At 39.5% G+C, this 24,658-nt stretch overlaps 1 protein-coding gene across 4 annotated transcripts in view; it reads right to left on the bottom strand.

Moving 5' to 3' along the window:
- CPED1 (cadherin like and PC-esterase domain containing 1) overlaps nucleotides 1-24,658 on the bottom strand; it is a 272,074-nt gene that overhangs the window by 246,373 nt on the left and 1,043 nt on the right. For 2 of the 4 annotated variants that reach the window (XM_070512455.1, XM_070512448.1), the window contains exon 2: nucleotides 23,783-24,259. In XM_070512455.1, the coding sequence (XP_070368556.1) occupies nucleotides 23,783-24,031 (249 nt within the window). In that variant the 5' untranslated portion in view covers nucleotides 24,032-24,259. Of the gene's footprint in view, nucleotides 1-23,782; nucleotides 24,620-24,658 lie in introns of all 4 variants that reach the window. The other 2 variants (XM_070512440.1, XM_070512460.1) reach the window with 1 other exon arrangement.

The following is a 24,658-nucleotide window of genomic DNA, read 5'->3' as shown; positions in this document are numbered from 1 at the left end:
GTTCTTCGTTCAATAGTTTATTGCTCCTCCAAATAAATATTCCTCTCTCTCACAATGAAGTTTGAAATTCCATTAACAAAAGGGAATCCTTGAATTGACAAGTCGAAAGAAGGCTGATGTTTAAATTCATTATAAGGTATAACGGCAGATACTGGGTATATTCCTGAAAATTTGAGATCAAATCTTGATAAGGACTTTTTTTTTTTGAGGAAGATTAGCCCTAAGTTAATATCCACCACAAATCTTCCTCTTTTTTTTTCACTGAGGAAGATTGGACCTGAGCTAACATCCATGTCCCTCTTCCTCTATTTTATATGTAGGATGCCTGTCACAGTGTGGCTTGCTAAGTGGTGTGTAGGTCCAAGCCCAGGATCTGAACTGGCAAACACCAGGCCACCAAAGCAGAACATGAGAACCTAACTGCTACACCACCAGGCTGGCCTTAAGTAAAGACATTTTTTATCACTAGAAGGGGAGACAAGATTGGATCAGGGTTAGGGGAAAAAATGGGAGAGACCAAAGAAGAGGAGACAAATGAGTTGGAGGAGGAAGATGAGGTGAAAGAGGTAAAAAACAAAATTCAGAATCCAAATTGCTTTCATTGGCAGCTCTGAATCAAACAGTCCATTTAACAGATCTAAAACACAATATGTACCATGTCTTTTCACTACTTAAATTTCTTAATTATTTCCCACTTCTGATAGAATCAATTCCACATCTTTGTCAAGGAATACAAGACCATTCAAACTTAGACCCTATCTGGATAAGACCAGAGTCATATCACACTCTTAATTATTTCCATTCCCGTTCCCACTCTGCTCCTTCATATAAATATACCATTGTGCCTTCCACCTATAATTCCTTCCTCTTTCTCCATTTGTCCATCTAGCAAACCCCAAATCAAACGTACGTCCTTTGGAAAGTTTTAATTGAAATACATCCTTCCATTAGCACTTACCAGAGGAACTGTGCACTCCTCCCTGATATCAGCTCCTTAACAGGCAGCCTGCATTGTCTGTGTGTCTCCAGCACACACAGTAAACGCTTAATAAATGAAGGTATCTAGTAAATTAATGAGCTGTAGTGCTCTATCAAGACCTTTGAAGGTATGAATGGAAAGAAAGAAGTAATGGATTTGGATTGTAAACCTTGTGAGGGCAGGAACTATATCCTATTTTTCAATGCATATAAATTATCTCTATCTGAAAATGAATAGACAAAGCATAGTGTAGTGCAGGAGGGCACAAACTCTGGAGCCACACTGTTGGGTCTGAATCCCCTGGCTCCACCAGCACTATATGTGTGACCTTGAACAATACTCCCTTCTAAGCGTACTGTGCGGATTAAAGAGTTAATCTCTGTAAAGTGCTTAGAACCGTGCCTGACATATAAGTAGCACTATATATGTGTTTTTAAAATAATAATATATCATGAAGAGCAAAGAGTCAGCAAAAGCGTTTCTGAGTTTGAGCTCTGCCTGGCATTAGCTAACTTAGATGCTTAATATGCGTGTGAGGAATGTAATGGAAAGGAACAGAACACTAGTTAATCACACCTTCTATGCATGGTACGTTGGGAAAACATGATTAGATATTTCCCTAGTTAAGAAGATATTGCTTTTTATTGATAGTGAAACTATTTAAACTCAAGAATTTAACTGCAAACTGGGACATGATTCCCCAGCAAATGTTGGAATTGTTGGTAATGATAAACTTATAAGAAGGAGTATTTGAACCCAAATACAGGTCGAGCTTGTGGACAAGGCATTAGAGAGAACCAGTAGCCCAGAGGAGGCCAAAATAAACAAACATGCGTCTAGGTGAAAGGGGAAGACAGATGCTTCCAAATATATCAGTGTCACTCAAGCAAAACACACAGTGTCCAAAATTCCCGTCTCACATTATTTTCTTTCGTAATCACAGGATGCTCCTCTCTATTACAGCTGGCTCAAGCATAGCAGTGATTTCACATGAGGAGAGTGTATTTTCAAACTTTAAGTTATTATTATTTTGAAAGATACCACCCCTCCTTGCCCCTCAACTAGGATCAGTTTAAACAAGAGCAATGCAGCTCTTACCAGTATATCTTATATGGAGCATATTCCAAAGAAAGTGTAGCTACTGGCCATATTTTGTAATAACCTTGACAACAGAGACTGAAATTTTAACTCACGTCTCAGACTACAGAGAATAAATAGGAAATGAGCTTGTCCGTCAAATTATGTTGTATTATCCTGTAATACAAACTGCTCCTGTCCTTGTAATATTTATATCACACTGTATCAGCAGAATGGCCCAATACCAAGGGGCGAGAATGGTTTTAGCTGGTCCGACAACAGGTGCACACCCAGTGTATGTGAAATAAAAACTACCCGAACAATTATGTCAACCGCACCAGCAATTGCGGGACTATCAAGTGCCAACAGCAGCCCTTTGGGAAATGAGAGCTCCTGATTACTCCTACAATTTCAAAGCTATATTTTTAGTGGGAGAATACATTTAACCTGGCCACCACTACAACAACTAAACTTGAGAGTTGCAGGCCTGCTGAAGAGAAGTTAGAAAAGAGTGAGTGCTAACTGGATGCATACACTCTGAACCCTGAGTTCCCTTCTTCCTGAGAGATCTGCAGAATATTTCCTCAGAAATCACTTTGCTAGACTACATGAAAGTTGTTTTATAACTGAACATGTATTATTTTTATTGGAAGGACTTCAAAATCTGAAACCTTCATACCACCTTAGATAAAGCAAAGGATAGAGTGCTGTGATAAACTCCTTGGAGTATTAGATACAGGAATGAAGAGGAGGATTGGGAATAAAAAATGTGGACTTAAATTCTGGTTCCACCACTTGTTTGCTTCACCCACTGGGGTGAATTATTTAATCTCTCCTCATCAGAGTTTTCTCATGTGTCTAGTAACAAATCCTACCTCAAGAGATTGTATTGGGAATTAAACAAATTTTCTATACAAAAGTGTCCAACACAGTGTCCCACCAATAAATGATGTTAAATATAAACAAATAAAATTGAATAATAACATTATATTATAATTCTGTTTTTATATTAGGAATTCTATAAGATTTTCAATTAATATATTTTGGTCTCTGTCATAAAAAGCTCTTCTACAATAAACTATATGCTTTCATATACCCTGATATATGTTTTTTTTCTGTGGGACTCATCACCTTTAAATGCAAAAATATTATTTATTTATTTATTTATTTATTGTGTTTATTGTCTGTCTCCCCACACCATAAAGGACAGTAAATGAAAGCATATATTTTCACCTGTTTTGTTCACTTTTGCTTCTCCAACCTAGGAACAGTACTTGGCCCATAGTGGACACATAATAATACTTTGAATGAATGAAAGCAAATATCTTTATCTTCAATATGTAAAAGTCTTTGTTATAAATACTACCATGGAAGATTGAGAATAGAAAGAGGTGAAAATTTGTATTAAGAAATTTATTTCAGTAGAATTTTGAATAGTAGCAAGAATGACAAAAAGAGAGTTAAAGATTTGAGCAAAATAATGAATTTATAGTAAAAAAGGTAAATAAAGAGCTATATTCTAAAAGAACTATATTTCTCAGTTACTTACACTACTAAAAAGTCTTCACCAAGACTTACCACAAAAGCAAGAAATACAGCTCTTTAAAATATAGTAGGGATGAAAAATAAAACTTGTTTTTTTCCACATGACAGAAAGATTTTTTTCTGGATTTATGAAAGTAGCTGTGTACTTATGACATCTTTTGATGCTCAAATACAAATCATACCGTAAACCTCGGATGAGTGTCATATATAACTAAGAGTCAAATTGCCTTGCTGGTCTAGATTCTTGGTGTTTTAGAAATACTGCAGAGTCTATCATAGTGAATTATGTTTTAATTTTTCCACTGTAAGAATAAAATAGAGATATTTTTTCCACTGATGAATGGTACACCTATTTTAGAGAATTCAGGAAATGAAATGGATGGAGTTTTCTAGGATGCATATCCTACACATTTCTACCTAAAAATTATTTAAAGTTGCAGGACAGTTTAGGGACCACAGCTTCCCTGGATATGCAAGCAGAACCTCGTAAGAATGTTCCCTACCTAAGTGACCCTTTAGTGAACTTGCCTTCGTCTTATAGCTGCCTCAGCTGAATCTCAAGCCCATCACGGAATGATGGTACATTTCTCAGAACCACTCCACAACACTGAGCACCTTCTGGCCGTACTCTCAAACTGTACCTGGGGACTATCCTAACACTCAACATCCAATGAAAGGCAAGTTTGCTCATCTGTGGTTCTACCTAAGTTCTAAACAAATAATAGAGAAACAAAAACAATAAAGTTTCAATATAAAAAATGTATCCCCAATATAGCTTTAATGAAATGGCACCCGCTTAAATAGCCATGGCCAAAACCCATTATCACCTCTTCCTCAATCCAATTTTCCCTTTGGCACTCTTCACAACTTACAGTCGTCTATTACTTGTGTAATATCTGCCACTCCTATAAGTCTGTATGTTTCATGAAGGCCTCAATTTATCTGCTTTGGTCATTGTTGTACATACAGCTTACTGCCAGGTTCTAAATAAGAGGTAATAGATGAATGAATAAGCAAATGAATGAATGCATAAATGCAAAGTATGAGTTCATTATTTGTAAATACATGCATGCCCTTTAATTATTTTACTCACTATGAGGTAAAAAAATCCACCACAAAGTCTCAGTGGAGGGGCCGGTCCCATGGCTGAGTGGTTAAGTTCATGTGCTCTGCTTGTGTGGCCCAGGGTTTTGCTGGTTTGGATCCTGGGAGTGGACCTAGGACTGCTCATTAAGGCATGCTGAGGCGGCATCCCACATAGCAGAACTAGAAGGACCAATGACTAGAATATACAACTATGTACTGGGGGGATTTGGGGAGAGGAAGAAAAAGAAAAAGAAAAAAAAGATTGGCAACAGATGTCAGCACAGGGCCAACCTTTAAAAGAAAAAAACAGTCTCAGTGGAGGCTTAGACATCTGCATCTCAAGCCATAAATTATCCATGATCTCTTCATTGCTAATGACTCTGCCTCACTTCACTGCAACCACCCACTCCAATGGCCACATCTTGGACTTTGTGGTCCCCAAAACAGTCCCATCTCTGAAATTATAAAATGAACTATGTATTCCATTCTCTGATCACATTTATATATTTCCAGCTCTTCTCATTTTTTCCCAACACATCAGTTCTTCAACCACCAATCTTTCCCTCTAATGCCAACTTTCTACTCACTTCCTTTTCACCTTCTTTCTCTGCAGCTCAGATTCCATAGTCCAACACCCCAATCACCCTGTACACAATATATTAAATTCCCTTGCTCCCTGTACTTGCATCACATTCACATGGCAAAGCCTCAAGGATGGAAGAGCTAGGGAAACAGCAGTAAAGAAGACAGCCAAGTCTGCCCTCACAGAACTAACAGCCCATCAAGGAAAGCAGACATGAGCAACTAGTTATAACAAATTGTGATGTGCCAGGTAAATGGGGAGGAATAGGATGCTGTGGAAACTCTGAGCTGAGGGACCTGAGGAAGATCTCAGCAGCTTGCCTGTTCTGCACCTAGGCTGGGGGTGCTGAGAGCTGCTGAAGGAAAGTACCCACTTGGACAGATGCTGGTTGGCAAAGCCAATGCAGTCTTCAGGTTCCCCAGACTATCCTGCTATGCTTCCCTGGACAATTCTCTCTCATATCCTCCATGGTGACAAACTTTTCTACTCTCTAGCTACCTCCTTACTTCTACGGATAACTGCCTCCCGTTCACAGAGGAAATCAGCACCAGTAGAAGGAAACACACTGAGTTAGACAGTCTCTTTTTGACAAACCTATAGCCTATTGGCACAATTAACATTTCCTCTTTTCTTCTGATTTCCATAGACGAAATCTGTCCTTCTTGTGTCTATGGCTAATCACTCTGCTTATTTTCCAGATCCACACTCCCCCTCCCCCCAAGCAACAAACCTCCTCCCTATAGCCACTCTCAAATCCCTGAGAAGTTCATCCATCTTTTGCTTCTTCTCCTGGATCCTCAATATCCCCTCCCCTTTCTTTCCCACTGGCTCCTTCTCAACATTCATTCACTCATTCATTTATCTATTTAATATTTGTGAACACTTTGTATGTGATAGGCATAGAGTTCTGAGAGAGACAACAGTAAAGAACCCTGACAAAGTTCTAGTCTCACTGAGCTTACTTTTCAGCGGGAAGAGCAATCAACAGTTAATGAAATCATCCAAAGCAATCTCCCACAGAGGTAAGAGCTCTGGTCAGGGTAAAGAGTTAAAAAATGCCGCAGCGCTCCTTGAGATGGTGTGGTGCTGTTGCTTGCATGTGTTATGAATGTTGCGCATGAAAGAAAATGAGAGAAGAAAGATAATTCTTAGAGAGAGAGAAAAGATGAGAAGGGAAATTAAAACGAAGTCCTTGAAAGTCAGCACCATAGGTACTTTTTATCGTGAGTGGTAAATACGGTCAGGTAGGCAACAGGAAATAACTAGCAATGAGGATAAAAGTGGAGGTAACGCAACATTTCTTATTATCCGATTAAGTGCAAGTAGGAAACCAAAACCTAGCAAGTAGCAGAGAATTTCAAAGTTGGCAACTTTATGCTGGTCCTTCTACAGAGGTCCAACTCTGATGAACTTTGATTGCTTTTACTAAAAGCCACGGCAGGGAGGAGACAGATGAGGAGAAATGGAAGTATACAGACAGAGGGAGGGTGTTTTCTTGTTTTATTTTGTTTTCTGTATGTACACTGACAGAATTCCAGAAGGCCAGCCCTTTGCTACCTAGATTATAGGATTTCCTGAGAAGCATATGCCGTCATTCTCATAATGCGGAAAAGAAATTGTTTAAAAATGGAGGCACTCAGCGACCTAGATGATCAAACCATGAGAGAGAGCCCTGAGACCCGTGCTAAGGAGGCATCTAATCACCCGGGGGACACGGGGAGGGAGAGCGCTGTGAGGGTAGGAGCAGTAAGTACTGCACTGTGGAGCCGGGTTTGGTGTAAAAAGAGCAAGAAGCAGCAGCAACAGGACAGTCAAATCACAGTGTGTGTAACTGAGAGACAGGTAAGTACAGAGGATGAAAATGTTCCAGAAGTAGGGAGAAAAGTCCCGAGGAAGGGATTTGCTGTGAAGATATCAAGTCAACAGAAAGGGAGTCTACAAGACTGCCATTATTAGAAGAAAGGCGGGCACAAAAGAGGAAAACAGAAGGGAACAGCAGGACAGACCCTGACCTGGCCATCCTAAGCTGGAAAATATTTAATGATCAATAATATCAACTTGCCTTAGTCCACTGGGAATGTCTGAAATACTGAGTCTTAAGGGATCTATTAGGATTTTTGCTTATCAGAAAAGACTTCCCACCACATCTAGAAAATGGTAAGCATATAATCTTTTTTTTTGAGGGAGATTAGCCCTGAGCTAACATCCACAGCCAATCCTCCTCTTTTTGCTAAGGAAGATTGGCCCGGAGCTAACATCTGTGCTCACCTTCCTCTATTTTATATGTGGGACACCCCCACAGCATGGCTTGATAGCAGTGTGTAGATCCGCACCCGGGATCCGAACCAGTGAAACTGGGGCAGGAATTGGATTGCACAAATTTAACCACTACACCACCCGCAGCCCCAGTAAGCATATAATCTGAAGGTAAATGCTGAGAATTCCCAGGTCACCTCTATGTTTAATGCCCATTCCACACACTCACAACCTGGAATCACACTGCACCTTTCCAAAAGGGGTGCACAGTACAGAGCTTGTGCAACTGGGAGAGAGAGAAGAGGAGAAACTGAAGGAGAGCAAGTTACCAGACAGGAAAAGACTGAACAGCTCAGATCTTCAAACTTCAGCAAATGCACAGTCCTGCTGGGCACAGCATTGGCTGTGCGCCTCTCATTCTTCCCAGGATCACCCTCACACATAGCAGGGATCTTGGAGACAGGGAGAAATTAAAAACAGCACAGGAACAGCGATTTCTCCTCGAGTCCTTATCTAGTCTCCGGCTGTGACCTCTCACCTTCCCATGCCATGCAGTAGTTGGCTGCCTATCTCTACCCACCCCCATTAAATGCTTATCCGTTTCAATCAACGTGGGGAAACTTCTATTTCCTTCTCTGCTTCTCAATTTTTCTTCTTCTCTTTTCTAGCTGTTTTGAAAATCATATTAAGCATCTTTTTCAGCCTCCTCTGGAGGCTTCTCCTTCGATGAATCCAAGACTCCTTTCTTTGAGGTGCCACCCACGATGCACAGCTGTGGGTCATCAGTGTACTATTTGCTGTAACTTTACAGACACAACAAAGACCCAGCTGAGATTACAAAAACACAGAAATAGCTGGGAGATGGTGGTCATGATAGCTTCCTTCAAGATAGCTTTAAAGAAGAAGCTAATTTAAACGCGATCAGAAGAGAATGTAGATTGCTTTTTCTTTTGGCACACTTGATTTTGCTTCTTAGTTTGGAGCAAATAAAAATCACACCCGTGTCCCTCTTTTGTCTCTTCTCCTTCCCTCTGCTTTCTGCTTTCTCTACACTATTCCCCCTTCCAGGCTGTCTCTCAGACACTCAACATGGAGCTTCAGAGGGGGAAGAAGTTATTTATTTTCTTTCCATCCTCGAGCCCTGATCGCATCTGCTGGTTGCAGAGTAGATGCTCTCCAGCCCCCTGAATCTTATCTCAGCGTTAGCAGTAGTTAAAGGACATCCGTGATGAAGAAAATATAAAATTGACAATCCACAATTATGAAAAACCAAGCAGAGGACAAGGAGAGACCTTGTTCTTTTGAAAAATGTTTAAATAATAGCAAGTCTCTGTCCCCTGATGCCAAAACAAGGAGTTAATTCAGCAACTGAGTCTTAAAATAGTAAGTCCCTACAAAGGAAACGTAACAGAAAGGAAAGAACGCTGGGGTCATTACAACGATATCAATACCTAAACATCAAACAATTTGCCAAACATCTTCAGAGATGCCAGACTCTGAATCGAAGGTCAAGGCTCTGCCAGCAACAGCTCAGGGCCTTCGGAATCCTGGGTCTCCCCTCTACTCCTGGCCCCGCCCTATTCATTCCCAACCCCCAATTCACTATCTGCTGATATCACTTTCCTCATCTGCAAACAGGCACCAACCGTCCATCTTACTCTTCATGCCATTTCACGCTATCGTAAGGATCAAAGGAGATCCAAACAGTGCACATAAAAGCATTCAAAAATAAACAGCCTCTCATAAATGTAAGGCGCCTTTAAATACCTCTTAAAGAAGTCAAGAGAACCTCTTGACAAATTAAAATACTTTAAATTGTTAAAAGATAAATTGAGGCATATTTAAAACTTTAAGGGTTTATTTGGGCAAAAATCCACTCCAATTCGGCAGCGCCAAACCGGAAGTGGTTAGGAGAACACTGAGGGCAGGAGCCAGAGGAAAGACTAACGTATAAGAAAGGCAGAAGCGAAACAGGGAAACTATTTGATTGGCCCCAGCTACAGCCTACTTGGCTGATTGTGATTGGTTGTCCTTTGCGTTTTCATTTTGTAACCTTGAGGCATTGACATGCTTAGCTTTTGATTTGCTAATGTAGGCCGCCTCAGCATTAGTCACCTCAGTCTAACGGCCTCTTTGTTTAATTAGTTTAACAAAATTAAAACCTTAAAAATTTCAATCGTAATTTCATAGGGGTTCTGTCAAATTGCAAGTGGAATATGAAACGGTAGTGTTTATGAATTAGGGACATTAAAACATTTTAAAATAATCAATGGATCACCATTTCTGCTATTTTTCTCTGACAAACATCCAGTGTTAGAGCAAATACATCATTATAAGAAAAAATATGGCCATTGATACCAAATATACAATGAACAGACTTTTCAGATTTGGGTGCTAGATAAAAATTAGGCAGTATGTTAACTGCACAATGAAATATGATTTAATTTTATACTTTGTTATAATGTTCTATAAATAAATTCGCAATCAGGATGTAAAAAGCCCTTTGTCACATTGCATTTGCTCTTTTTGGCTTAGAAAACAGGGTCACCATTGTCCAGTTTCAGGACCTTCCATAGTATTCACCTATTAAGTTCCTGAACTCCCCTTTTCATTCTCCATTTCAACCCTCATTCTCTTCTCTCCACTCTCCCTACTACAGGCTTGCTGCTCATCCTCCCACCCCATCCTGCCCGGTTTACGACCTCCGCTCTCCTCCTAGCCCTGCAGTCCTCTCTACATTTCACCACTGCACACACACAGACCCCAGGTCTCTGCAGCAGCCATCACCAAAAAACTTGTGGTGGCCAACCTAGAATCTCTTTTAGCATCACAGCGAACGTGCCCTACTCTGGACAGAGAGTCTGGCCTAGTAAAACACCTGCCAGATGTAAGGGGAGAGTTCAGGCACTGAGTTAGGATTAAGATTCTCCATCCACTGCCTATCACCACATTCATAACCTCCAGGAGAGGATTATTTCCTAAGCCCACATTAAGTGTCTAATATTATCAATCCCATGCAGATAGTACTTCTGGCTCCTGACTTCTCCCCTCAGCATTCACACCCCTGTAGCAACCAGTTCATTTAGACTGTCCCCAGAAATCCAAGGTCCCCATGAACCACACAGATGGTTAAGGATGGAAAGACAACAGATTCCATACAGGTGGCCCTGCATCTCCAGGGCAGCGAAGGTCAGTTCCAGTTCTCCGTTGAATGAAAGGCTACAGGATAGAGGCACACACCTCACAAACCCAGAAGAGCTCTGCCTCATCCTACCCATGTTGGGGGACAAAGTGTTAAGAAGAATGGGAAAACGAGTGTTAACTATTCAGGCACCACACTCCGCATAAAAGAAACATCCTGCCTTATACCAAATTTGTAGACCAAGTTTTTTTAAACACACATTTATGCCTTGGCACTCATGCTGTTTTCTTGCTTACTCTGAGCACCCTCATGGCTGTTCAATCTCCATGGCCTCCTCATCTTGTCCCTTCCAGACTAATATACAACCTTGACTCTCCTTGGAGACTACACTGAGTAACACTTTTCCCAGCCCCAAGAAACCTCTTTTCCATTCTTCCCCTCTAGAAACTTCCACCCAGTCTACCCTGATCCTGCTTATGTTGCCAGAAGCTGCCCTGTCACACCACACATCATAACACAATCTCACATATTCCTTCAAAGTCTATCTTAGAGTGCCCCAAATTACACACTTATTCTAGAATGTTTAAGTATTTGATGGACAGTTTTTTGCCTTAAAAATCAAAAACTGACAGGAAATGACAACATCTAGTAATACCATAGCAGAAGCATTATCTTTAGAGGAAAGAATAAGACATCATCCAGTAAACTGTTATCAAATTTTCAACTCCCTAAACTCTATAACCCTTCCCTTAGGGGATGGATCATATTGCAGAATGGCATCTGGCTTTCTTCTGTGACTGACTAGAAAAGCGAGTTCCCTTCCTCAAGGTCCAGTTTATTCTTAAAGGGTCCAGCAGAAGGTCTCATGGGCCAAGCCTAAAGAAGAAATTATCTGTTCTAACACAACGCATTGCTTTGGTCTTCTCAGGAAAGGAGGAGGTGAGAACATGTTATAAATGGTGGAGGACCTGGATGGGTTGTTCAGGGAGAGCAGAATTTAAGAATTCGATTGAAAGAACAAAAGAAGAATTTAAGGACTGCTGGCCACCACAGGAAGTCCTATACTGGACACACAGCATGAATTATACCGGATCCCATTCATCTATTCATCGAAGCTCTTATGTGCCAGGCATTGTGTAAACTTGATCCCTGCCCTGATCCAACTGCCAGCAATTTATTAGAAGGTTTTGTTTAAATGCTCAACTTCACAGTGAGCGGTTACATTATTATAAATGCTTGGTTACTTTCTTCAGGGTTTTGCTAAGAATTGTGCTTAGGATTGTGTGTACATCATTAGATGATGTGACATCCTCCCATTTATATCACAGAAAAGAGACTTCCTTTTAAAATGTCATTATTTTAGAGCAAAAACAAGAGACAATTCTAGCTTCTAGAAGTTTATATTTCTGACAGAATATATTTCCACAAGTGCATTTTTTCTGCTCTTCAGCAAACAAGTTTGTTTAAAGCAGACAGTATCACTTTAACTATTGTTTCTTTAAAAGAAAAATAATCAGCTTACTTCCTTTTACCCAATCCTTATCTACTTCCCCATAAAAAAGAAAATTAACTGTGCCTCAAATCTATCTGCTTTTAAAATAGCTTATGCAGCACTAAAATACTTGGGAAAAATAGTTTTAGCTTGTGTGTAGGAAGTTTCAGATGTGTTATTAATGTTTCCCTGGTTTACTCAGAAAAAAAAGAGGGTTAATAACAAAAGGAGGAGTGAGGAAAAGACTGTTTGATATCATTTCTGCCCTCTGGGTGTGTCCAGTAGGAAAAGCTTACTGCTCACTGTGAAAGCCGACTTCCTGGCTGATGCTTGGCTAAGGTCAGGTAGTTCCTGCACTGCTACAGAAAAGTTAATTTCCTGTTCCATTTTTCCTGAAGCATTGGGGCACTTTGGCTAAATGAATGCTAGACTGTCCACTAGGGAAGAACCAGGCTCAGGGCTGAAGCTATTGGAATGCTATTATACTTCCGATTGCTTGTTAAAGAAGCAATGAAACATCCAGAGGAAACTCAATTGTGACAGAGCAATTTTGGACTCCTAGTGGCATTTTGAAACATGGCTGCATAACTTAACATTTGTATAGAAGGCTATACTCTAACTTCTTAATGAAAAAAAGGGGTATTCTCGGTACTCACAGTTATGTTGCATATCTGCATTCTTTTCCCTCAAGAGGCACCAAATGCAATGAGAATATTTTCATGACGTTATCTTTTGGGGTGTGTTAAGTTAATTAAACAAGGAAACCATTAGACTGAGGTGGCATTAATGCCATGGCAGTCTATGCAAGCAAATAAAAAATCTCAGCTTGTAAGTACCTCAAGGTGACAAATTGAAACCTAAGGACAACCAATCACAAACAGTCAACAAAGATTTAAGCCATAGCCAATCAATAATTGCCTTACTTTGCTTCCACTTTTTCTCTATAAAAGTCTCTCCCAGTGCTCCCGCCAGCAGAGCACTCCTAAAACTTTCTGGTTTGGTGCTGCCTGATTCGAATCAATTTTTGCTCAAATAAACTCTTAAAATTGTTGATATGCCTCAGTATATCTTTTAACAGATGTGATAATATTTATTCCCCTGCCTTTGATAATCTCAATGTTTTCCAAAGCACTCTGAGCTACAGTGTCTAATTTGATCCCATAACATCTCTGCAACAGACATTTCCATCCATATTCCAGGAAAATGAAACCCAAAGAAATCCCTTGTGCATGGTCACTCAACTCTTCAGCAGTGGACCTGGGTCCCCAGTGGTGTTTTTTCTTTCGCCTGGAGAGAGTGCGTGGGGCACAGCGGGATCTGCCTCAGGCATGCACACCTTTGACAGGTGGCTCTGGAGGTTTCCAGAAGTCAGCACCACCATCCCAACGCTGTCCACTTCTTCTTATGTCAAAACAAATAAAAACACCAGGACACTAGAGTAATATTGCTCTTTAAATAAATTCTCTTTTCTCCCCATAGATTATTCCCTGTCATCATGCTTTTCTCCTTTCCTGACTCTCCCATCCTGAATTGGCCAATTTTTCCCAGATCTTTCTCTTAAGCACAGTCAGAATATACTTAGGGCAGTAGATATCATCTTTGCCAAGATCAGCTGTGAGGTGTGTTATAAGAAATTGGCTACAGAAAGAATTAAAATATTAAAATTTGTAAATCATTTACACTTTTATATATTTATATCAGGGAAGATGTGCTGTATTCCCACTAATTGCAATCAAACACTGTCTTGAGCGGGAGAGGAAGGAAGTATGAGGCATATCCCTGGAAAACCAGTGGAATGTGCCTCCATTCGATTGCAGTTAGAGGTGTCAAAGAGAAGAGTGACTGAAGACCGCTAGCACAGGGCATGCTGCTGTAAACATTTGTCTAAGCAAAAGCTAATGAAGAAAGCACGTAGGCTAAGGATCAAAATATATACAGTAGGTGTATTCTTGAAACAAATATAAGCCATTTAAATGCTTGTTTTTGAGGTCAAAGCTTAAAGCTAGCTTTTCAGGGCAGGGAGGACACCAACATTTACTGAATGCCAACTCTGGTCAGCTACCATGCTTGGTGTTGTCAGACAATTATTCAGTTCTCACAAGTAGGACTTAGCTCCATTTTTCCAGTGAGAAGATTGAGAGTTTAGAAATCTACATAAAATTTACCCATGTCCTATTGCTAGTAAATGACACCACTGGAATTTGAACCAACATGTACCAAAGCTCATGTTTGTTCCACAACATACCTATGTTCTATTAAACTTCTTATGCAATATACTTAACAGGTTTGGGGTTAGAAGCCTTGCTGGAGATAGCTAGGTCTGATCTCATCAGCAGCATGCAGAGTCTCTGAGCATCCCCTTAGCAAGTTGCTCTAATTGGAATGCACTATGAGCAGACTGGTGGGGGTTCTATCAAGAGTCCCCAAGTAAGAATTAGAGATACCAAATGTAGCTATATTTCAGAACACATGATGGGGCCCATTCTGCATTTCCAAATCCATGTGCCCTTCTTGATAATTGTTTTGGTTCATCTATTATTTTGAATCATAAGTATCCTTACCCTCCATTAGTGAATTCAATTGAAAGCTGAATAAATTTTTTTGTGAAGATTCTTATATATAGCAAAGATTCAATGCCTCTTTTATCACTGTATACTTTTTTTTATCCCTGTACATGATAAGTCAAGATGTTTTGTTTTGCATTTTGAACAAGTACAGAAGTTGACAAAGTACTGTTTACTTTGCAAATTTCCAACTTTGGTACAGTTTCTGTTAGAGAACATAAATCCTATTTTAGAACATGAGCTCATCCTTCTAGTGAGAATGGCTCCCTAGAAAAAATATCCAAAAGAAACCAAAGGGATAAATGAAACCGAAACATTCCTTTCAGCCCAAAAGGCCACACACTCAAAGTTGATAACAGGAAGTACTTTTTATAATGTCAGTGTATCTAGTGGTTTCCATTAAGGAGGGCTTATCTTATGTGAGTTTCCAATTCCAGGAGAACAAGAAACAGAATTGCTTAGAGGGAGAAAGAAGCAGAAGTTATTGCCACTATCTTGAGAAAGCAAGAGAGAATGACACCTATATACTGATTAATTCCTTGATTCACAGGAAATTTAACATAACTTGCTTAAATATGAGCTTCATCAAGACTTCATTAAAATTTATCTAACATAAGCAAACTTCAGTATGCACAGTTTTTCACCCATGTGTATATTTCATTATAAAAATTTAACATTGCTCTAATCAACAATCTCAGAGAAATCCACAGGCATTAAACCCTCATCAGGCAGTCCAACTAATTCTATGAAAGTCGTATACCTGTTAGGTATGCTGACAACATCTCCTGGGAGCCTCCTATACATAGATCAGTGCATTTAGATGCTATCAGCACAATTTTGAACTCTTTACCTTCAATTCTGATTAAAATATAAAAACATGTAAAAGGTCGATTTTTAGTAAAATCAGTGTTAAAAAATGGAAACTGCTTTATACAAAGAGAGGTTAGATGATGGTGACAATGAAGCCAAGAAAGGTTAGAAGTAGTTAGAAAGGCACATTGATTGGGAAAGGATGTTGTTGTTTGTTTGTTTGTTTTTAATATAGTAGATACTTGAGAATGTTTTGGGGATAAAGATCCCAACCAGACAAACGAGCTGAAGAGAACAGGATGATGGATGATAATTGATGCAACAATTCAATGTAGCAAAATGACAGGATGATTAGCATTAACCAGTAGTGCAGGAAATGGTACAGAAAGGAGTTCAAGGGCTACTGGTACAGGAAAAAGATGGAGTGGAGGACCTGAGATCAACAAAGAGAGAAAAAGAGAGGCAAGAAGTTGTTCCTCTCATTTCCTGGCCTCTGCTCTAAAGTAGGCCTTCCCTGACCCTGAACTTGATGAGTCATTTATTTATTCATTCATTGACTAGAAATTTACTCAGCGCTCACTATCTGTCAGACACTGTTTTGGCAATAGGAATGTAGTAGTAAACAAGTCAAATAAAGTCCTTGCTCTTAAGGAGCTGAAATTCTATGTAGGGAGACAGACAGGAAACAAATAAATAGATACATGTTTGTTCAGGGTCAAACTCTTAACTTCTTTCCCCTACTGCCCCTGTAAGTCATCTCTCCACATCCATAGCTATAGCATGCCGTTAATCCCAGCATCTCAAACTAAAACAAAACAAAAAAAAGGGATTCAGTCCAAACTGAAGATCTTGCCTACAGATAAACAGGCCTGACTCTGAGTGACATATTACCATCTCTACGTTTTGTCTTGATTCTAAAGGCTCATTTTTCTTTGAAAAAACGACAGCCTAGAGGCTGGAGGCTAGGGCCAGAAACTCAACAAGGCTTTCACCTCAGAGTCTCCTGACCCAGGTACTTAACATTCATCGCAGCAATTACTTAGGACTCACCTGCTTGTGAAGGCCAATTGTTAAGATCTGTAAGGACTACAGAGATGGGTAAATCCTCAAGGAGATTAAACAATAATTATTCTGATAGTTAATATTTATTGAGCACTTTCTATCTGCCAGACACGTTAAGTGCTTCACGTAATTTATCCCATTGAAGCTTCATGTTAGCCTTGTAAGGTAGATGATAATATATCCATTTTCAGCTGGAAAAAACAAAATCCTAAAGAGATCAAGCAATGTGTCCAAGGCAACAAGTGCTATTAATTTGACTTCAGAGCTCATGGGCTGCATATTCTGCCTCCCCAATTTTATAAATTTCCTAAGGCTGCCATAACAAAGTACCACAAAATGAGTGGCTTAAAACAACAGAAATGTGTTGTCTTACAATTCTGGAGGCCAGAAGTCTGAAATCAAGGTGTCAGCAGCATCATGCTGCCTCGGAAACCTGTAGAGAAACCCTTCTTTGCCTCTTCCTAGCTTATTATTGGATATCTCCAATCTCTGTCTTCATCAGCACATGGCGTTCTCTCTGTGTGTCTCTGTCTTCATGAGACTGTCTTCTTGTAATACCAGTCATATTGGATTAGGGATCCACCCTATTCCAGTGTGGCCTCATTTCAACTAATTATATCTGTGACAACCGTATTTCCAAAAAAAGGTCACATTCTGAGGCACTGGGGTTAGAACTTCAGCATATCTTTTTTGGGTGGACATGATTCAACCCATAACACCAATAAATGGAGCTAGTATATGGAGCTAGTTAGAAAAGCAGGTCTCAGTCCAATCCTGTCATCATTGCCAGCTTGATGTGTTACTTTGAGAGAGGCACTTTTCTTCTGTGAGCTTCATTTTCTTCACTTTTAAAATAAAGACCTTGAGCCTATGTGGAGAAAGGGCAAAAAATATCAAAGATAACTCTGAGGTTTAAAACCTAAAATCTAGGAGAATGCGGGAAGAAGAAGTCCCATTCATGGAAATAGAGTGATCTGGAGGAGTCATTGATATTGGCATGAAAATTTCAAGAGAAAATTATTTGAGTTTTCAGTTCGTGGTACCACTTGATAAAAGATAACAGGAAATTGGAGATGCAAATCTAGGGGTTCAAGAGTGAGATCCAAGCTAGAGATATAGATAATGAGTTATCTGTACAAGGGTGAAAATTAACAATATGCAAAGTTGATATAATCACCAAGGGAAAGTATAAAACAAGACAATTAATGGTTCATGAACTAAGCTTGGGAATGTCTACTTTTAGCACCAGACCAAGGAAATGAACCCTGAAATGTTCATTTATAAAGGTCAGAGAACAACCCTGTTGTGTTATAGAATTCAAAAGGCGAGTTTCAAAAATGAGTTATTGGCCAATAGAGTAAAATGCTTCAGAGAAGAAGGATGTGTACTGAAAATAAATCATTGGGTTTGGTAGCCAAGATGTCACTGGGAGAGAAGTTTCAGTAGAAAAGGCCAAATGAAAAGGATATGGTATGGGTAGAGGTGGCTAGGAAGCATATCCAAAGAGAACAAGCTACAAGTTCTCTGAGGAAAGAAGAGAATCAGGGAGAACATTAGATTAAGAGGATTGACAGGTACAAAGAAAGCTTATTGTTGTGTTACTGGTTACAAGCATGTTTACTGGCAGAAGAGATGGTCCAATGGAAAGGTTGTAAATGGCAATATTATAACTAATAGAGAGTAACTCTCGAATCACTTCTGGAAAAGGTCAAAGGGGGTGTTCAAGAACACAAGGGGAAAGTAAGTTTTGGCAAAAAAGAGGCATTTTGAAACAGCAGCCCAACTGGTCTCCCTACCTTCAGTTCTGTCCCCTCCAGTCCATTCTGCAATGTGCATTCTGGAGTGTTCTCTCCACATCTGAAATCTATTCAAGCCACTATTTGCTTACCATTCTTTGGGGTTCCCTGTTGAGTTCAGGCGAGAACCCTTCTAATGCCCATATTTTCAATATCTAGGCCCCACTGAATGTTTTACCTCATCTATTTGCCTTCCTGCTCTGCTTTTTCCAGTGCACCACACACACACACACACTCATACCACATAGCAAATACTTTGAAACCTCCAAATGTATCAGGCTTTTTAATTCCTTCTCTGCATATGTGGCGTTTTCTGCTTGTAATACTCTTTTCTCTCTTTACCCTTTCTAGCTCATCTAGAACTGTTGTCTTAAAGTTATGGATTCCCTAGCACTATATTTATTTACTTGTCTGTCTGACAATGGCTTTTATTTCTGTATCACCAGTGCCTAGTACAGTGTCTGGCACACATAAAACGCTCAATAAATATTTACTAAATGAATGAAGAAAATTAAAGAATGAATGAAAGGGATGAGGAGGAGAAAGGGTAGAGATGAAGTGAGAGGATTTTTTTTTTTCAGTTGGAGAGGAGAGTTCTCAAGTGAGATAATTACAAACATTTCATTTAAAGGAAGTGATGCCATTTCCCAAGAGTGGGAGCGTATTTAGACATTTTTGTGAATTTTAGAAAACAAAATTAGCACAACTGCTGTACCACATACTGGATCACCTTGCTTCACATACCCCTCCCGTGGGCATTATTCATGCCATGTTGTGGTCATAAAGCGATGGACACTGTTTTCACTACCCTGGCCACCAAAGACCTGGGAGCTCCTACGCACAGTACAGATTGAAAAGGAGGGACCACCTCACCTTTGCCCTGGCAGGACTGCACCCACTGAGGCCCTGGCTTCCCCAAGGGCTGACCTGGGAGTCCAGGTAACACTCCCTGGTAGTAGGATGGGACAACTCTAACCAGGAAAGACAGAAGAGCGGGAAGGCAGGAGATAAACTGCCTGCCCGTCCTGCCCCTCTCCCCCAGTGCCTGTTCCGAGATGCAGTCATTTAATACAGCCTCTCTGCATATGTCTCCCACAATTCACCCATTCATTTGCTCTCCCTCATCCCCTTTTCCCCCTACTCTTTCATCCCTGGAATTGCACCATCCAATAAAGTGTTAGCATATAAGTTATAGCCTTGGGTTCTAGTTCTAAAAAACCTGGGCTAAACAAGTAATTATTTAGAAATTTTCAAACATTAAATATATTATGCACAATTAGAAAAATAAAATTAAAGGGGCCGGCCCGGTGGCGCAGCGGTTAAGTTCGCACGTTCCGCTTCTCGGCGGCCCGGGGTTCGCTGGTTCGGATCCCGGGTGCGGACATGGCACTGCTTGGCAGCCATGCTGTGGTAGGCGTCCCACGTATAAACTAGAGGAAGATGGGCACGGATGTTAGCTCAGAGCCAGGCTTCCTCAGCAAAAAGAGGAGGACTGGCAGTAGTTAGCTGAGGGCTAATCTTCCTCCAAAAAAAAAACAAAAACAAAAAAAAGAAAAAGAAAATTAAATAAAACACTTAGAATGCAAGCAGTCATTTATTTGCATTGTGGGTTATGGCTGGATGCTGGGAACAGTAGTTGTGGAGAACAGTCACTGAAGAATGGAGAGTCAAGAAGAGATGGAAAACGGATAGTCAAGCAACAAAGAAATAGTAATTCTCCTTGTGAAGCATCAACAGGAGATAATCAGAAACACATGCCTATGGTGAGTATAAATGTATTCCCCAGATAACAAAGTTTCCATTAAAGGAGCATAGACAGAAGATTTTCTTTCGTTGTGTCTGTTTATAATTTAATGTGCTTCCTATGTTATGAAATATGAAAGTGTTGGATTCCAGGAAAACAAATAAATCTACTGAGTGACCTACTTCAGTAAAGAAAACCGAAATTGTCTTCAGTTTATATATTAAATTGCAATAATTTTAAGACATGGCGATTACTAGCCAAAATTCAAACAACTAATGTTGGGAGAAAACCCAGAAGAAATGACAAAAGTACATCTGCTTAGCAAGGCCCTTTGGAAAGTTCAAGTGGAAAAAAGAATTAAAATTTGGCCAGAAGAGGGAGAGTACTTCCTCACTATGGAAAGTTGGCATATACTATACCATGATCTCAATGGGTACTGAAAGCAGTTTTGGACATTGAACCAGATCCCAATTGTAAAGGTGTAAAGGGCACAGTCAGTCACTCACCTTTAAATATCTGCTACCACAGAACCCTCTGTTGCTAGGCTGGAAAAGTACAAAAGGTCTTCTCTTAGAAACAACCACAACCAAAAAGACTAAGAAATACTTACTGCTTACTCATGAAAGTATGAAAACTATGATTCAAGAAATACACTGTGAGCATATTTTAGCTTCTGAATGTTTATCCCTGCAGACACTACAGCATTCATTGAAACACTTTTTCAAATGTCCTCAGGTGGATTCCTTAATTAAGATTTTGTTTTCCTTTTTTAGATTTATATATCCAGACCCAACTTATGCTTTCTGGAGGGGTAAAGTTTAAATGCATTGCTTTTTAAGCATTTTTCATGTTTCTTAGTACTTCTTCAGGTCTGAATATCTGAAGGGGATTATGATTTTTTCCCGGAGAACTGCACATACTCATACACACAATAGTTAGCATGAAATGCCTGGGTTTGGGGACATCTCATACAATCAGATACTTTCTGGAATCCCTGAACCATAGGTCAAAATCAGATGTTTTAAGTAACTTTAAAAATCACTTAAAGATGGATGGATACCAGCAAAGGAAAGCCCAAGTCACATGAATATTTTAGTTTGCCAATAAAAGTAATAACAAAACCCCAAATTTATAGATAGAAACAATGCTTCTTCTGTAAAATGCCTAAAAGCTGTATTTTAGGTCTTGAGGAAAATCTATGTAGCATCTCCTCAGTTATTTTTTTAATGAACTTCATAAGGAGCTGTTTTTGAGAATGATCTATATATTGACCCCAAAGACATTTCTTTCTTCACTGTAGCTATCTTAAAGAATATTTAATCTTCAAAAATGGATTATTATTTGATTCTTTTTGGAACATACATTACAAGGAAAACCAGTTTATATCTGATTTTAACCAACTTTCGCATGATTCTTTCTAGCTTCCTTTCTATCTCTATTAAAAACTGGCTCTAAACCAATGGCTGGCACAGGTTAAGTTAAAAATAGAGGTACATGGCAAATGTTTGGGCTTCTGAATTATAATTGCGAATTTAGAATCTTGCTTATGATTAAAATATTTGAGACTGTGAACAATTTGAAAAAAATCATCAAATGTTTGGCATTTTTTGTTAAGAAAATTCTAGAATGAATGTTTTACACAAGCAGCCAATAAGTTTCAGATGGTTTATAAGTAGCCAGAGATCCAAGATTGAAATGGAATTTTCTGTGACAGCCTACAAATAACAGCTAACATATGTCTAAGTTACAGGCAAAAGCAGGAGTCACATAACGTCAAGTAGGGAGTAAAAAAGGCTGTAAGTTAATAAATAAAAACCTTTTTCTCCAAAATTCTTAGCAAAAATTTTAGGTACTTAAAGCACAAAACCATCTAACTATTTTTAAAGAAATTATGTGTATTAATATTGGAAACAAACAAGAAGTGAGTTTTAAAGCCACAATTTATACCCATCCTAAATTTGATGTATTAAAAAAAAACAAAGAGGCCAGCCCAGTGGTGTAGTGATTAAGTTCACATGCTCCACTTCAGGGGCCTGGGGTTCGCAAGTTCCGATCCTGGGTCCAAACCTATGCACCACTCATCAAGCCATGCTGTGGCGGCATCCCACATACAAAATAGAAGAAGATTGGCACAGATGTTAGCTCAGGGACAATCTTCTTCATCACAAAAAAAGAAAATGAAAGTTAATGCTAGTATAAATGAAAAAAATACAAATTCATCAATGATTTTAGAGCATTTAATAATTGACTCACACTTGCAATTGAAGTTTGATTTAGATGGGTTTCTAGTTAGATGATCTGCTATTCTTTGTCATGAGATATTTCTTCGTCCAGATGTTTCTTGACATTCATAAAACAAGTCACTCAAAAGTTTTCAAATTTTCTTTGTTCTAACATAATACTATTTTGTATTTCAATAAGTTCTTACAATTGTGGTTTCACAAATTGTTATTAGAGCTTTGAATTTACTTTTATAAATAAAAGTATGCATCAGCCTGCAGTAGGAACCAGGTGGAGGTACCATGTCGTAATGCTAGCCCTCTGGCCCACCTGAACATCTTTGAGTGTCAGTCATGTTATCTGTAAGATCATGAGGATGATACCTCCTTACCTATCTCGCAGGGTTATGAATCTGACAAGAAATAGGTAAAAAATTTTTGAAACACAGTGGTACTGGTGCTAGAGGTATTAGCAATAATGGTAGCAGTAGTGTATATTCAGCAGGAAATTCTGCTCCAAATGACAACCACGATCACTGGATCTACCTAATTCTACTGCAGATATAAGATAATACTTCTAGATTACTAAATTATCTTGCTATGCTACTTGCTGTATCATGAAAATCAGTGGCTTTGCTACCACGAACGTGTGTGTGTGTGTGGCTTTTTTTTCTTCTTTTTTAGACTGGACTGTTTTGAAGGTCATCATTTCACTGACAGGCACAGACAAAGCGGTTCGTGAAAACAGAAATTCTGGGTTTTTTTGGATTTTGTATTTTCTCCAACCATTGGACATGTGACATTAGTAAAGTTAATTAGAAAGGTTTAAGTATAGAATTGTCTATATTTCCCTAATTCTATAAACAATAAAATGCAGTGTGTCAATTCTTCCGAAGAAACCTATTATACCATTCTTTTAAATGCTTCAGAAATAAACATTGTTTTAGAAATGTGTTCACCAGTGAAAAATTGATTTAACCAATTGTAAAACGGAATTTTGTAATATCTTTGAGTCAGAAATGGTCTGAGCCCTCATACTGATGGCCTTGAGGACATACTCAATGTTTATCAATTTTTATGACTCTTTGATTTACGTTCCTGAACTGTAAATCTTTAGATCTTTTAGAATCCTAATATGTTAGAAAGAATTTACATGACTCCCACCTCCTCCAAATTGGCTATTCCACTCAGCTGAAATGAAGTGAAATTCTGAGAGAGAAAATAATGGCCAGGACTCTCTGGAAGTAAACATAAGAAGTTGAAGTTAACGTGGTTCACTGTCAGAAGGTCACTCTCTGGGCTGTCCTGGAGACTCTGGATCCCTTTCAGACCTCATGGAAGTTAATTTTAGTTTTACAGAGAGGACAGAGAGACGCAAACTGCTATCTTTGCAGAAAATGTCAAGGTTCAGCTATCACCCGTCTTACCTTTCTGATTTCCTGTGCATTACCGGAGAGAAGGAAGCACTGTTCCTCCACAGAGAATCCTTTCTGGCATCTGCTTGCCTGGGTGTCGGTGGGTGTGTTTGGGGCAGCCCCAGAGACAGCGGCTGTGAGCTTCCTCGTCCCTCGGAGCGTCAGGGTCTGGTAGAAGAGACAGATTGCCACCACCAAGCCCACCAAGAAGGGCCGGGGGCAAAATCGCCGACGACACAGCAACACTGGACGACAGACCATGACCAGTTCAGCTTCACTTGGCCCCTGTCCACGTTGCCGGAAAAGTCATAGCAGCTATTTTTTGTCAGCATGAAAAATACAAATCTGTCTTCTTTCTCCACAACTTAAATCAAGATTGCTCCATCCCCGCTTAAGAACTTTCCGAAGGGTCATGCCAAAGAATCATAGGTCCCAAAAGTCTGAGGCGGTTAATAGCCCTTCCATGGATGAGAGTAAAAAGTGGCTGGCCTGGGTTAAAAAAAGACATCAAAATAATAATAGTTGTAACTAATAACCCGAGCGTACCTCAGGCTGCCAAACTGTTGCTTCCAGCAGTGCCTTATTTTCACAACATCCTTAAACTCACAGTAAAGGCTTTACAGGAAAAGAGAAAACAACACCAAAGTAAATCTGGAGCCCGAAAACAGCGTTGGAGAAGGCAATAGGTTAAACCCAAAACAGCCTGTTGCATAGCTGGATGCAGGCCAGCTCGCCTTAGCAGTTCCTCATTTTTCCTCCGGTTTTAAAGCCGTCCCGCTTAGCCTTCTTGTTTCTCAACTGCTTCCCTTCATTGTTTTAAATTGCCACTTTCCTGTAAGCATTCACGGCCTTTAACATAAAAAGGGAATAAACGGTTTGAATGGACGT

This window comes from Equus asinus, chromosome 1, assembly GCF_041296235.1.
Source record: "Equus asinus isolate D_3611 breed Donkey chromosome 1, EquAss-T2T_v2, whole genome shotgun sequence".
Classification (NCBI taxonomy): domain Eukaryota; kingdom Metazoa; phylum Chordata; class Mammalia; order Perissodactyla; family Equidae; genus Equus; species Equus asinus.
Note: the sequence above shows the minus strand (reverse complement) of the source record. Positions and strands in the feature narration are given on the sequence as shown.